Below are 15,152 nucleotides of genomic sequence, written 5' to 3'. Positions count from 1 at the left end.
TCCCTTGCAGTCTGAGAGAATATAAAATCCTTAATACACTGTACACCGAGCCCACTGCTGACACAGAGGGCCCTCTGAAGCTGTTACCTGCTTTGACACAAGAAGAGCAGCAAGAACCAGATTTGTCACACAGCCATGCTGGGGAAGAAGGCTGCAAATTGGAGACTGGCTCCAGTGACCTGGTCTTCTGTTGTAGGTGCAGATGATTTAATGGAAATTTACTGCACCGTGGGATGTAGATGGGGCGGTGAGGTGCGACATGCTGGTCTGTAACCAGCACTTGCCAACGTGCCCATCTAGCACAGCCACATTATCACCCCTCCATTATCACCTACCCCTTGAGACCAAAGGGAGTGAAGAGATGGAGATGGACAGCTTTGGCCCAGCAAAGGCTTTGAGTTGTTGGAAACCTCCTGAATATATGGGCACCCTTGATCACTGGCATTCCAGCACACCGCATAACTCTGAGAAATGCCTTCACCCCCTCCAGAAATACAGGCACTGCTGAGACTGCAGCAGAGCAAGCAGTGCACAGTGCTGCCAAGCAGAAAGGGAGTAGAAATACTGTTTGCAGCCAGCTGGCCAGGAGGGTGCCTGGGCTGCCTGTGTGCGGGCCCCATAGAGATGAGGTCCCTGGACCATATCCTCCTCTGGCTGTGACCAGCTCCTTAGGAAACATGCTCTTGTTTACAGGGCAAGCCAGCCTGAAAGTTCTGTGTCTTATTTTCCAAAATGTCAAATAATCTGGTAAATAAATAACTTTCAGATACAATACAAAGCTATCCCTGTGCAATGGGAACAAGCAGGCTGCAGAACATGGCACAGCTTTCTGCAAAGCATTTTGTCTCTTGCTTCAGCACAAAAATCTTAGCCCCCACAAATATTTCCTTGGTGTAACACTGGCTTATAGTGCTTTGTCAGTTCTTGGAAGAAGCTCACACAAGGGAAGTTCTCCTGTAGTGCTCCTCACGCTTCAGCATTAACACAGAGCCTGCTGAGGTGTCACTAGTATGTGATGCTTCCTGTCAGCTTTTCTTTGATTTTAAAGGATGTTTCTAGCTTGCCTGCAGCTGTCCCCAACACAGACATTTGTCAAGGAAATGGCACAAAAAGCAGCCTTCCTTTATTTGTTGTTTCTTACTGTGCTCAGAGATGTGGTGTACAGGTGTGTGACTAAATTAAGGTTTGAGAGAACAAACCCTCTGCCTTTCTTCCAAGTGTTGTCATTGTGTTAGTACAGTCATGATTCCTGTAAGTGTGTTCCCCAATGTAATTCTTGCCCTCCTTGGTACTTGCTGAATCAGTGCTTCCTGAAATGAACTAAGACCTTTTCTTAAGTCACCCAGATCTTAATATTACTGATTTTGCATTATGCCCTCAGGATTATGGAAGGATTATTGAGGCCTTTCCCCAAGCCCATTGTACTGTCTTCACAGCCTCCCTTCACATACTGTCTGTTTTCTGAGTACTCCCCAGATGCTAAATCCATCCCCAGGCAGAGCATGACACGGCTCTTTTCAACAACTGTGACAGCATTGCTACTAGTGTTTCTGGGGCCCAGCAACGCAGGTCACCCCACTCCTGTTCTGGTGTAGTTATATACACCAATGTGGACTGCGGGTAAAGAAAATGGTTATATTTAACCTTCCATAGCCCCCAGTGATAACACCAGGTGAAGGAAGTACTGGATCAGGTACCGTGAAATGGAGCATAATGCAGTCTTCACTCCCTTCAGATTCTTTACCTGCATGCTTCAGGCTGTAATTCAGGAAAGCACTAAATTATGAGGAAAAAGAGCGGGTATTCAGGAAACGCCTTCCTTGATTGACACCTTAATGGGACATTGCATTAGTTGGATGAAAGGCTGTGAGAGTCCCCAGGTCTATCAGACTTTTGCGTCAGAACCAAAATAACAGGGGCCTCATGACGATGTGCCGTCAGCGATGGGAGAGAACCAGGGCAGTGCCGAGCAGCAGTGCATCGCAATTTGGCTGAAGGTCCTTGCAGCGTGACCTACTTCTTGAAGCTGTTCTCTGAGCAACTTCAGATGGGTAGCAGATTAATCTTTGACAGACTAGGCAGGAGAGTGCAGTTGTTGTCCTCCTTTGAGGCTGGTCAGATTGCTTTGCTGTGTCCTTTGGAGTTGAACATGAAGCTCTGAATGTACTTTGAACATACAAAGGTGATCTGGTTCCCTGACCTGTTGCCTCTGTGCTTGCCCAGGTTGAGCTACTACATTGGCGAGATGGTATTGGTCTATCTGCCCTCTCTTACAATAATGAACATGCTGTCTTACAGTACTGCAGACTGCAGTTAAGCATTAAGCTATTGTGGTTTTTTTTAAGCCTAAGTTCATCCAGGTTTCTTGTCCTGGGTGCAGCATTTGGTTACCTGCAATTGGCTTATCAAACTGCTATTTCAACTGAGCATGTGACACCCTGGCAGGGACAGTAGCAGCTTATTAATAAATTGCTCCAAGGTCCAGGTCAGCTGCACTGGAAAACCCTGATTCAAATTCTGCTGATAAATGCTCTTACAGAGTAGTTTTCATTAGCCAGCTTAAAAGCGATTCAACAGGGGTGTGTACCTGCCATATGTCTCTGTGAGGAGCAGACATCACAGCATATAACTTGCATCCAAATAAATGTCTCACTGTCATTTTAATAAAAAGCTAATGAACTGATAGGAGACTTTCTGTAGGTTTAGGTCCCTTTCAGTTGTATTTCACAGCCTCAGATTTGGTCCATGTGGAAATAAAGGGTCAGAGAAAAGGGAGATGTTATCCGATGGCTTAGAAGTTCCGAATCTCAGTTCCACCGCGTATGTACAGTGCTGTGACTAAGGTGTGCCCTATAAATAACAACGCGATGCAGCTAGCAGCCTGCAAGGCAGATCCTCCCTATAGAATGCCTCCCTTCAGCCCACTACTTTGTTCTTCCCACCCCATTAGCCCCAAATGCCTCCTCATGCCCGCCACACTCACCTGAAACCTGGGCTGCTGTGGAGACAGCAGCTGCCGCGTGTTGAAGTGTGGGTGTGAAGTTACCTTGCTCCCTGGTACAGGCCAGACATGGCATTTCTGCATATTGCTAGAGGTAGGGTTTTAGCATCATATGAGGCTCATAAACTGAAACACAAGGTTTAGGTGCTCTCTGACTGAAGTGGGGATTTCCAGGCACATACTCTGCTAAGTCTCATGTTAGAAGTTTCTTTTTTTCTGGATTTGCACTTACAAATGTAACAGAAGGCTGTGGATTCTCCCATAGGGTCAGACAGTCATGGATATGCACAAGTCCCACATGATTTTTGAGTCTGCTGAACAGGAGCCTTGTGTCTGTGCATGATTGTTAATGGCATTGTCAGTATAGCTAAATAGATGGATTTCATAAGGAACACTACATATTTAAAAGAATGGGGAATGATCTCTTACTATGGCAATATATGATCTTTAAGTGCTGTATAAAGGCAACATTTTGATTTTTCTGTCTGCTTTCACCATTAGCTGCTCTTGTACTCCAGAAACCTATGGGCCTCACTGTGCCTTGAAGTTTGATGACTGCCAGGGAGGATCTGAGACACTCTGTGGACATGGCATCTGCATAGATGCAGACAGAGATCAGCCCAATAAGGTGAGGAACGTTTAAGTCTCACTGTACAGCACAGCATGAATAAGCAACAAAATGCTGAGCACCACAAAACTGTAGCACACACTGCTGCTGAAAAATAGCAAGAAATGCCACTGTACAACATAACCCCTCTGTTGTCCCAAGCACAGCAGAAAGAATTGAAAATGCCTTGTGTCTTGTTAGAGGACCTTGTCACAGTATCAGATCTACTACATCCATAGGGAGCTTCGGAATATTCTTTAAATAAGTCAAAGTCATATTAGAAGCATAATATTCTTACTTATTTGGGGACTTCCAAGTTGCTAGAATATTTTATTACTTAAAAGATTAAGAAGTACAAACATCATGAATCTTGTTTTTCCTGGGAAAAGACATACATGTGGAACATTATTGTCAGTGGCCTGGGACCCACCAGGGCTGCATAGCGGCTAGGGTGGCTGCTCCTTGTCTTTGGTGCTCCTCACGGTTAGTTGGACTCAGTTTCTGACTCCAGATGCTCTCCAAGCATCTGTGCTGGATACACTGCTAACCTACACTTGAAGAGCCTTCTGGAGAAAGCCAGCTCATTCTCTTTGGGAGAAAATTTGGGTACGGGGTGTTCACTCCAAAGGGACATATGGAACATGCCAGCTTTGGCTCTTTCCACTCAGAGCAGCCCTCCAAAACTACCCTGCCAGGCCTGTGCTCCTTAACACTTCTATACACCCATGCACCATTCCAGATACACCACATATTCTTCGTGCTATGCTATAAAATAATTTATTTTCTCAATTTATAAAAGTTTTCACAACTCATCACTTGTTTTCTGCCCATTTTTTGTGGAAAAAGCTTTACAAAAGGGTTCAGTGTTGGCTTAACAGTGTCTGCTCCTGTGACAATCAACAATGAAGCTCCCATTAGCTTTAATTGGACCAAAGCTAGTTAAATGCTGAAATCTGGCCATTAGTAAAGTTTACTAGAGAGAAAACTGTTTTCCTTAAAGAAAACATATATTTGCAATTTAATGTCAGTGCTGCACATTGCACAGATTACCGAACAGTTTGCTTAAAAGAAAAGACCCAAGCTGATTTCAGGTTGCTTACACTGATCTGTTTACCCTGGTTACAAAGCAAGTTGATGACTTTTAATTATGTTTACGTACAGCTCATAATTGCTGTTCATTTTCTCTGGGAGCTTTGGGGTACATTGCAGGTTTCTTTTATGAACATAATGAATGCGCCTCTTGTTGCTTCCGTAATCTAAATAGGTAAATGCAGAGGAAGAAATAGACTGAGAAAACTACCAAAGCAACTTATAAAACAGAATGTTCAAACCATGTAATGCTCTGAAATCTTTCTTGCTATAGTTTAAAAGACATTTTATAAAAAGAACTCCTCCTGCCCTTTTCTTGACTGTTCTCACTGTCTTAAATATGTAATGTGATGTTTGCTGTGGCAGCCCAAGTACCGCTGTATCTGTGACACTGGCTGGATGTCCCCTCCTGGCAGCCCTGTCTGCAGTGCTGATATAGATGAATGCAGCCTTCCTAATCATCCGTGTTCACAGAATCCCCTTGTGCAGTGCCACAACACACCAGGCTCCTACTCGTGTGGTCCCTGCCCCACAGGTATCATGTCCTTCCATGGTCTCAGGTGGGAGGGGGTGGCAGTAGGTAGTACTGCCTGCATGTCATAAGCACAGGCACAGGATCTAGATGAGAGTAACTCCATGAAATGCTTTGGTCTGTATTCTAGAGAATAAATGCCTGCAGGTTATGTCTTATCTATGTAACGCAGGCAGTGGAGGCTAACACATGATTTATACCATCCTAAACTGAGCATCTAAATAGGTCTGATGTACGCTCATGTCCATAGGTACCTTCATGTCCATCATGTCCTTTTACATTCATGTAATAGGTCCGAGGTACTTTCATATCCTTATGCTCACTGCCCCAAGGCAATATAAAAATCTAATTGTCTCCTCAAGCCATATAACCTATGATTCCTCTTCCTGAGTTGGGTAGGTGGTGTGTATAGGAGGAGTTTTTGAAGTATTTAACCAGAGTTATGGTAAAGCTTTGCTGCAAATTATACATGTGTGCACTAGACCAGGACTGCCTCCTCTGTAGGTTAAAGTGTGTTTGATTCTGGAATATCCAGAATACAGTTAAAATGAAACATTCTTGCACACCCGTCTCCACCCTGTTGTGTTTGTAACCTATTTTGCAGACCAGTATTAATTTTCATTGGTTATGAGAGGGACAGGTCTTCTCTTGTGTTAATGAAGTAAAATTCAAAAGTCATATTTTTCTGCTCTATGAAAAGATCTGTTCAAAGAAGAAAGCGAAAAGGCCAGGCATTTTCTATTTTAATGTCTTTCCTGTGCTTCTCTTTAGGCTGGCAAGGAAATGGCTACAGTTGCGAAGACATTGATGAATGTGAAAGTAATAACGGAGGCTGCTCAACAGCTCCGATGGTTCAATGTGTCAACACAATGGGATCCTTCCACTGTGGGCTCTGTCCACCAGGTAAAATGGTTTTTTTTGTTGATAAAACTATGGAAAGGCTTAAAAGATGAAGATTCAACACATTTGAGCCTGTTTTATGGTAGACTTAAGAAGCTGAAGATTGTTTTTTTATAAAGAAGTATCATATACACAAAGCAATACTGTAATACAGATTGCAAAGTCCAAGTACATTCAAATTGCTTCAGTTATTAATGAGCTTTTTGTAGAGTATGTCTCTAATGATGATCCTCTGACTTGTTTCTCTTGTACTAGGTACCCCTTTTTAGTATTAGAGCCTTGATTTGATGAAGTACTTCCTTTATAAGATTATTAATGGGAAACAAGGATTGCATAATTATGATAGTAATTTCATTGTCTGTATTAATTGAAAGAGTATCCTGTGTGCCATAAATCAGCTGTATTGTCTGTCTTAAAAAGCCTTGATAATTGTCACGCTCTGAATGCTGTCTAAGAAGGCAGTGTTTCCATTGCAGTACAGGTCGAGCAGTGGAAGTTGTGACTTACATCTTTATAATCTGTGGTTTATGATTTAAAATGCTTTATGAAATGCATGCTATCAATATGAGAAATACTAGCAGGAAAAAGTGTTTCTAATTGACCTTTCAATTGCTATTTAAATGGCAATAGACTGCAGGTAGTGAAGGCTCTCAGTTACTGAGCGCTGAAGGGCTATCACCATGCTGGAAACGTGGCCTCAGACAAGTTTTGATGTGGTGCAGTGGACCTCAGCTCTGGCCATGCAGAGTCGTGCTGCAGTGCTTTGGTCCTGCTGAGCCTCCCGAGAGGAGCTGGATGTTGCGTTTGAGACCCAAGGGCAGCTCTGGCATGCAGCGGGAAGCCTGGAGGTGGTCGGGGCCAGCTGGGTGCAGACACGTAGGGAGGGCAGCACATGGTGGCTGAGAGCACTGAGCTTCTATGGCCTCACGTATACTTGGCTAGCACTAATATACCCTTTTTCTAAAAATCACGGGAGGGTTTAGTTACAATCAGAATCTATCCCTGCAATGTAGGAACCAGAACAAATATGCCAGGTTTTACTTCAGCGGCAATCTCAACTTTTTTTTTTTAACTGCAGAAGACTATGATTTTACACCATAAATTAGTCTTTTTCTCACTAGATGATTGATTTGTTGTCAATTCTCAGAGAACATAGTTTGTTGCAGATTAACTGAAATTTACCTCTGAACAGGTTATGAGGGAGATGGACAAACATGTACCCAGGTTGATATCTGCTCAATAAATAATGGAGGGTGCCATCCTTTGGCTACTTGTACCTCAGCTCCAGGTACGATGCTCTCTTAAGGACTGTAAGTAATACCAGTGTGAATCTCAAGGAGGGTTTGGTTAGGCTGAGTCCACTTTGTAGCCACATATTTAGATTGCAGGCCCTTCTCCACAGTCAGTTTTGCCTCACCCAAAGGAGTTTACAGGCAGGTTAGCTAAAGCCAGCAGGCCTTTCCACAAACACTGACAGAAATAGATTTAGGCTTCACCAAAGAGCAGATTTCATCATAAAAACGTGGAGATCTTCACCATTTCTCTTTGATGCGGTTTTCCAATTTCAGCTGCTTTTACTGTTCTTCTCCTTTCCATAAATACACTTCAGCTACTCCCGCCTCTTCCCACAAAGGTGACCTTGGACTCTCAGGTACCCATAGCAAAGCAACACCAGGGATCTTTCCATGGTCAAACTGGACACTGTCCAGGGAAGGTGTCAAAAGATCAAATAAGATAGAATTATATAAAGGCTCTGCTTCAAAATGTCAAGGACCTTTACTATCATTGGTATTGTCATTGTAACAAGGACCGAATTACTTTCTGTATCTTGTCTCATCTCCCAAGGGCCAATGGCATTTTGTTCCTGCACATCTGGGTACACTGGAAGTGGATATGGGCCGAATGGGTGCTCTCGTTTCAGTGATATCTGTCAGCTGCAAAACCCTTGTGCAAATGGGCAGTGCTTGGTAAGTGCTAGGCTCCTCACAGTTAGTGACAATGTTATGTAGTTATAACCAGTAACAACAGGGAGACTGGTGAGACTGAAAGCTGACTGCAGACATACTAAAGGTAATGAGGCAAGGTCACCGGGGAGTGGGAGATCAATGGATATACCTGGGGAAAACAAAGAGAGTTTCAGGGCACACAAGCCATTTCCTTATATTTGAAGTAGAGGCAGCAATCTTGGCACTAATAACCTAAGAGATTGTAGCTGGTACCCCAGGCTAGCGATGGGATGCTGGTTGTGGGGGGGGAGAATTGATGAATGGCTGTCCCTGGTGGGAGAGGGAAGTAATTTACCACCTTGGGTCACAGAGGAATCACCCATGATAACAAAACCAGTACACCAGTACCTCTGCTGACCTTCAGACTGCTAATATCCAGTGTAGTTAGTTATGTGTTCCTAGGCTGATCTTGTGAGAGCTCCCCTGGAGTCTCAGGCTGTTTATATGGATATGGAAAAGGTGCTTCGTGGGAATTGGTTGTACTCCTGCTGGTAGCCGAGTGTTTTGGACCTTTACTGATTGGTGGTGTGAATTCATTCTCATGCACAGCGACCATTTAGTTTGTCCACATGGACCCTATGAAGGTCTTTTGGCTTCCTCATTGAGGTGTGCTGTGCTCAGGGAAGTCTACACTGCAAACCTGGGGATTTCAATAATTCTGTTGTGGAGGATGTTTTTGGAGAAATGTTCACAAATAGTAAATTTGTTGTTCCAGTAGGGTCTGATCCCATTTTTCCACATTGGTCTGCAGATATCCTCCTTTTGATGATCCTAGGAGGCAGGAAGGAAATGGGACATACAGTATGGACTTGGTAGTGTTAGTTTAACGGTTGGATTCGATGATCTTAAGGGTCTTTTCCAACCCAAATGTTTCTGTGATTCTATGATACGTTACCTTTCCCTTTTCCCATTTTCTGTGTGAAAGGAGATGATCCCCTCACCTCCACTCCACCCCTTATCAGCATTTCTTGCTCTCTCTCTTCTATAGGTACCTATTGTCTTTTCACTCACATATTTAAAGGGCCTTTTGTGCCCAGATCTAATCTATTTTTTCTGACTATTTAGAAACTATTTATATTTTAGTCGGTCTATTCAAAGATATGACATCTTCCCCTAAATATTTCCTAACATACATCTATAGCCAATCATGGCTACAAACTACTACATAAAGATAATAACACAGTCAGATACTTCAGTAATAGGACTACAGAAGCATCTAATAAAATAGAGGAACAGTAAAGCTATATTTGGCCAGCATAATGACAGATGAAATGTAATGTTAATTAAATATCAGGCAATGCATATCAGAAAAAACCTTTTTGCCTTCTAAAGCAGCATTCGGAGCCCTAAATACACATCAAAATCCTCTTCCATCATACTGAAAATCTCTGTTCAGGACACAGAGGACATGGACAGAGAATGCAAAAGGAAACAGAGAATATAGCACATTGATTGTATGTCATCAAAGAGGGGATTTTTAGCATGTACCTTGGAATATCAGGTTCTGCTTTAGCTATAAAAATCGTGTCTATAAAACAAGAAATATAAGGAAGGAGGACATATGAAATTAAAATAGTTAGATATATGGAAAGACTTGATTATAAGGAGAAGTAGTAAAGGCTGAGACAAAAGAAATGGAAAAGGGACATACAGAATAAGGAATAATGCAGAGAAGGCAATAAAATTGCTCCCATTTAACATCCCTCAGGGTGAAAATGAAAGTTAACAGCCCACCTAACTGCAGTGCAGACTTTCTAGAGAACTGGCTTGACAGAAATTATTTATAAACCACTATTATCTTGACTTTCTATTTATAAATTTTAGATAATATGATTGACTTGTTTCTAGGGTGATCATTTCAAAGCCAAGCAAACAGTTTTCTGAATGGCTAAATGAATACAGATTTTGACTTTTTAGAAAGTAATTTGAAAGAGCCCTGCAAAGAAATAACTTAACAGAAAAAGCAAAGAGCTAGATAATCTGATTAGGCTTTAGGTTTATTTTGGTATTCACCAGTGACCATTAAGGCCATTAAGTTCCAACGGTTTTATTTCTTTGCTCTGGTATCTCCATATAAAATAAGTGTAAATATCAGTCTTTCTGCCAACTACATTGATTCCTTTAGATGATCCATGCTCATTGAGTTTATTGCATTTGCTTATACCTGTAGGCAATGATCTCTGGATATTTCTGCCTGTGTAATGCGGGCTGGACAGGCCCTAACTGTACGGAGAACATTGATGAGTGCATTAGCAACCCATGCCAGAATGGGGGGAGCTGCACCGATGGGGTCAACAGCTACTCCTGCGAGTGCACCAGCACCTGGACAGGACCACAGTGCCAGACTGCCCAGCAAGGTACGGCCAGGACCTCCTCCTCCGCAGAAATGGGCCACCAGGCTTCAGCAAGTAGATGCTTGGTGTATATGATTAATATGTGAATAAGAACCAAGTTATGATGGAAAAAACGAGCCGTCTTCTTGGTGGATTACAGGTCCCAATCCAAAGTCCTTTGAAGTCAGAGTTTTCCATAGTTTTGTTTATAGCTGCTTTGTTTAGCAGTAGGAGAGTAACAATGAAGTCGATCTGCAGGCCCACTGGCCTTGACTAGACACCAGACATCCTAAAATCAGATTTCTGTTCCTGAGAAAGTGGTCTGGTAAGCTGGTTGGGAAAGAGGATCTGATATAAGGAGAGCAGATTTACAAGGCAATGTATTAATGTTTCTCTTTTGTGCATACTATTGCATTTGTTGCGAAGCTGAGAGGTCCTGACATTTTTAGTCAAGACGAAAAGCCAGAGAAGGTTTTCAAACAGAAATTACTGAAAGAAATGTTATCCATGAAAATGGGGGACTCTGAGTTTTACGGAGTGACTGCAAGGTCCTGCCTTTAACATTTCTTCTTACTATCATTTTTTCTGTTTGTTTGGGATTTTTTTTGCCATTAATTTTAATTAAACAAGGTCAGGATGCATTCCAGTGAGCATCCCTGTGGCAGCCATCTGTCAGATGGCTCATATTTATTGCAGATTTCTGTGAAGAAAGCAGATTAACTTTTCACAGAATACAGAATGTAAAACTTTCACTGAGGCCCTGTGAAATCTGCTCTATTTTAGAGCTACTTCAAGCTCTTTCCTATTTTCCTTAAATATCTAACCAGTAATGTTTTTTTATTAAGCACATGTGGAAAAGAAAAAGATTTTTAACCATTCATAATAGAAGGGGTAGAAAACCAGTTTTTATCCAGTGAGAAATTATAATGTATCAACTTTTGGTTTAGTTCCTAATCAAGGGAAAAATGATACATTTTATGGCACGATAATTCTGAATCTGAATGAGAAATGGTGAGATATTTTAGATGGACACTTCAAACAAAATTATATTCTTTTTACCACTCCTTGAAACAAAATACTTCATTTCAGTTTGCTGAGAATTGAATATTTCTTTAGCATCAGTTCAATGTTAAACTACAGCTGCTTGTTGTACACTGTAGCTATATGTGCATTGTATTTTGGGTGCATAAAGCACATATTTTTCTGTTACTATTTGGGATTCCTAGTTCACAGCCCCCATTCATTGAATGGCTCAGTGAGAGAAGAGACCACGGTGTATCATGAAAGGTATTATCAGGCCCAGAAATCTGACCAAAAAGAATAAATGGGACAATAAAACATCTGAAGGATAACTTCTATGATGCACCACTACTGAGAACGACAATTTTACGTCATGTTAGCTTCAAAATGTTATTTCATTGTAGGTGAAAAATTTAAAGATTCAATCTGGAGGTAGCCTTCTGGAAACAAACTAGTTTATGGACATGTTCCTGAGACAGAATCAACATCTTTTGGCGGTATCCACATATTCCAGCTGAAAATCTTTATTCTTTTTCCAGGAACTACTTTTCTCTCAGGGAGTAATTTTTCTCATTTTTTTGTGATGTCATTCCAGTTTAGAGGAAATCCTGTAGAGTCTTTTATAGGAGTATTTTTCACCCTTGTTTTAAATGTTTCGAAAGCCAAAGCTGTGCTAGAAAGTTAGGTTTTGTTTAAGTCTGTATAGTGATAGCACAAGTTAATCTGTTTAATTTTCTCTCTCTTTCTGCAGTTTGTGGAGGATATCTCTCAGGCCTCAGGGGGATGTTCAGTTACCCTAACAGCCCAAACAGCCAGCGGTACAACAGTGGGGTCAGCTGCGCTTGGGTTATTCAAACTACTCCCAACAAGGTAAATTAGAGATCAGGTTAAAGAAACCCTCACTCTGCAGGACCCCTCAGCTCATCAGAGCAAACGTGTGGCACCTTCATGCCATATATTCCCATATTGTGATCCAGTCCCCTCAGAATAAATAGTTTTTCAAAAAGAGTAAGTTTCAGATCCTCACAAGCCTTCAGGCTGCTTAGCCTAAGAATTTGCCTGGGTTACGTTTTCACGGTTTTTCCTATGCAGCTGAGGGTTAGAATTTATTCACCTACCACCAGCTAGAGAAGGTGCCTATTTTAGCATGTGATCTCTGAATAGCTGCACGAGAAAAGCTCTGCTCTGATAAGGTCCACAGTTGGTTTGTGAGCTAAGCGACCACAGAGCAATTTCATGTTTCTGATTTCTGAGCTCAGAAATGTAGAATGCGGAGTTCATATTGTCAATGGCTTTGTGTAATAACAGCATTTGAATTTTTTTAAGGATTAATTTTTAAACATTGCATTCAAATGTGTATTCTGATTCTGATCTGCAGCTAACAATTCCACTTGTGTTATAAATAACAACTACAAAATATGTCACTTCACACTTTAGCATGGGACTTCTTTCTTGGGATCTAAATATTTGATCTATTTTTGACATTTAATGGAATGAATTAAGTAGTTATAAACCAGTGGTTGCTAGTGATTGTGTATGTATGTGACATATCCTCAGCGTTAAGCCTGAGAACCACTACTGTCTTCAGCAGAGCTATCTGAAAGCACATCAGTGAGAAATCTGAACATACATAAAGCTGTGTATGTCACTAAGTATCTAGAGTGGGCTTATGAGACACTGGTTTTATATGTGCAAAAAAAGATAATTTCATTTTTTTAGCTCTCATGACAGTACTTTCAACCATAACAAGGATGAGAAATGTTAATTATTTGATGAGAAAACTGCCATCGGAAACCTGGAATAAAGTATTTTATGCTGTATTTCAAGCCTTTCACATGGCTTGAAATATATACACATATATATTTCACATACATAACAGACGCAGGCAAATGGTCTCAGTTTATAGAAATAATGCTCTTTCCAGACAACTTACCTGTCCAAATTCTTTCCTATTTATCTTCTCTCTTTTCTTTTGACCCTTAAGATTCTGTAATACCTTCTTCTGTCCTGGAACTTTTCAGGAAATGGCATAATGGCTTCAAAGCTTGTAGAATCTCACAGTTGCATGAGCAAATACTTCCGCTCTATGCAGAGTAACTGCATAAACACTGTCTCAGCAGATGGAAAAAAAGACATTTCTTATTTTGCTACTCCCTGTTAGATCCTGCGTATTACTTTCCCATTCTTCCAACTGGAGACAAGTAATGACTGTAACTCTGACTTTCTTCAAATACATGACGGGCCTTCAGCGTCAATGCATATGCTGGGAAAATACTGTGGCTCCTCACCTCCTGCAGAGCTTTTCAGTTCCCACAACTCCCTGTACTTTTGGTTCTACTTGAACCACACCATTACGGCTGGAGGTTTTACTGTTCAGTGGGAATCTTGGGATCCTGGTAAGTTTGGTGAAATATCATGTAATTTAGCATTGGAGCAAAATGAATGACATTTCCTTTGATTAGGAAACGTTAGGAGCTGTAGGACAGTATTTTACTAGGGAGTGAAGCTGAAATGTAGACATACATGTAATTTTAAAATATTTAAACTCCAACTCTGGGCCTCTGCATGAATAACTTCTCCTGGTTTTTAAGGCTGCTTTATACCTCCTGTGAGAGGTATAACACCCCCAAAGAGCATGTGTTTCTGGAGATGCCATTCTTCTGATTAGTTCTCTTTTTTCACAGAAGTATCTAGTACTTTGAAATAGGCAAGCTACCCTTTTTTGCCACTGACAATTTACAAGAGGCTAAAGAGGTTGAACCATGCTTTCCAAACATGATAGAGTGTTGGGAATTTGATTTTAAATTATCCGTGAGCTTTTTGGTATGATTTGCTGTACATTTCTGCCTGAATTCTTGGTAACGCCACTTGTGTAATTCTTCCAGGAGGCCTGGTAGTGCATTTCTAGAGATAAACCCCAAATCACCTTGTGGAAGGTCAAAGTCACTTCAGTGTTCTGTGTATTGTCTAGAAACAAAATGATGCATTGGGTTGTGTCTTGAAAGAACAATACAGTATAAAAAGTATAGAAAATTCGGGGGGAAATGGTTTCTTTATTTCCGTAAATATTTATTGAAATGCTTTTAATGTGATATTTGGTGGTTTTTTTTTTCTTTCAATTAACATTCTTAGATAGATAATTACTAATTGATGAATATGGATAATGAAAAGTGAAAACAGATCTTTTTGGGGAAAAAAAAGCAAAAAAAGCAATTAGGGAGAGATGTATAGATGTGACTAAACTAGCTACTCCTTAGGTACAACACACAAGTTAACCTTACCACTCCCAACTGTTATGCTGAGAGGGATGGTTTTTTTTATTACAACTATATAAAACAGCCTTCCCTGTAATTAACTTTTTTTTTTTAGTTAAAACAGTCTTGTGCATGGAGACTATTTACAAAGTACAGAAATTCAGATTGATTTTGTAAATCCAATCCAAAACACAGTGCTTTTGATCATTCTCCTAAAGATATTTCCATCCTAACTGGGAAAGAATCTTTCTTTTACTGTGCAAATCAGGAAATATTTGGAGTTCTGCTTTTATAACTGAATTGCAGAATTAATTGTAAAATTTAAAGAAGTAACGTGTTTGTTGGTTTGGCTTGCTCGTTGTATTTTAATTTATTCTGGATCTGAAAGTGGTACCTAGTTTTGACACTAC

The 15,152-nt window shown here is 40.9% G+C and overlaps 1 protein-coding gene across 1 annotated transcript in view; it reads left to right on the top strand.

Annotated features, from left to right (window-relative positions):
• The window catches only part of CUBN (cubilin), a 149,054-nt gene that overhangs the window by 3,975 nt on the left and 129,927 nt on the right, over window positions 1-15,152 (top strand). Inside the window, exons 7-14 of the mRNA XM_052803346.1 lie at window positions 3,503-3,629; window positions 5,064-5,232; window positions 6,001-6,132; window positions 7,322-7,417; window positions 7,975-8,096; window positions 10,306-10,492; window positions 12,240-12,358; window positions 13,650-13,884. Of these exons, the coding sequence (XP_052659306.1) occupies window positions 3,503-3,629; window positions 5,064-5,232; window positions 6,001-6,132; window positions 7,322-7,417; window positions 7,975-8,096; window positions 10,306-10,492; window positions 12,240-12,358; window positions 13,650-13,884 (1,187 nt within the window). The remainder of the gene's footprint in view (window positions 1-3,502; window positions 3,630-5,063; window positions 5,233-6,000; window positions 6,133-7,321; window positions 7,418-7,974; window positions 8,097-10,305; window positions 10,493-12,239; window positions 12,359-13,649; window positions 13,885-15,152) is intronic.

This window comes from Harpia harpyja, chromosome 1, assembly GCF_026419915.1.
Source record: "Harpia harpyja isolate bHarHar1 chromosome 1, bHarHar1 primary haplotype, whole genome shotgun sequence".
In the NCBI taxonomy this organism is placed as follows: domain Eukaryota; kingdom Metazoa; phylum Chordata; class Aves; order Accipitriformes; family Accipitridae; genus Harpia; species Harpia harpyja.
Note: the sequence above shows the minus strand (reverse complement) of the source record. Positions and strands in the feature narration are given on the sequence as shown.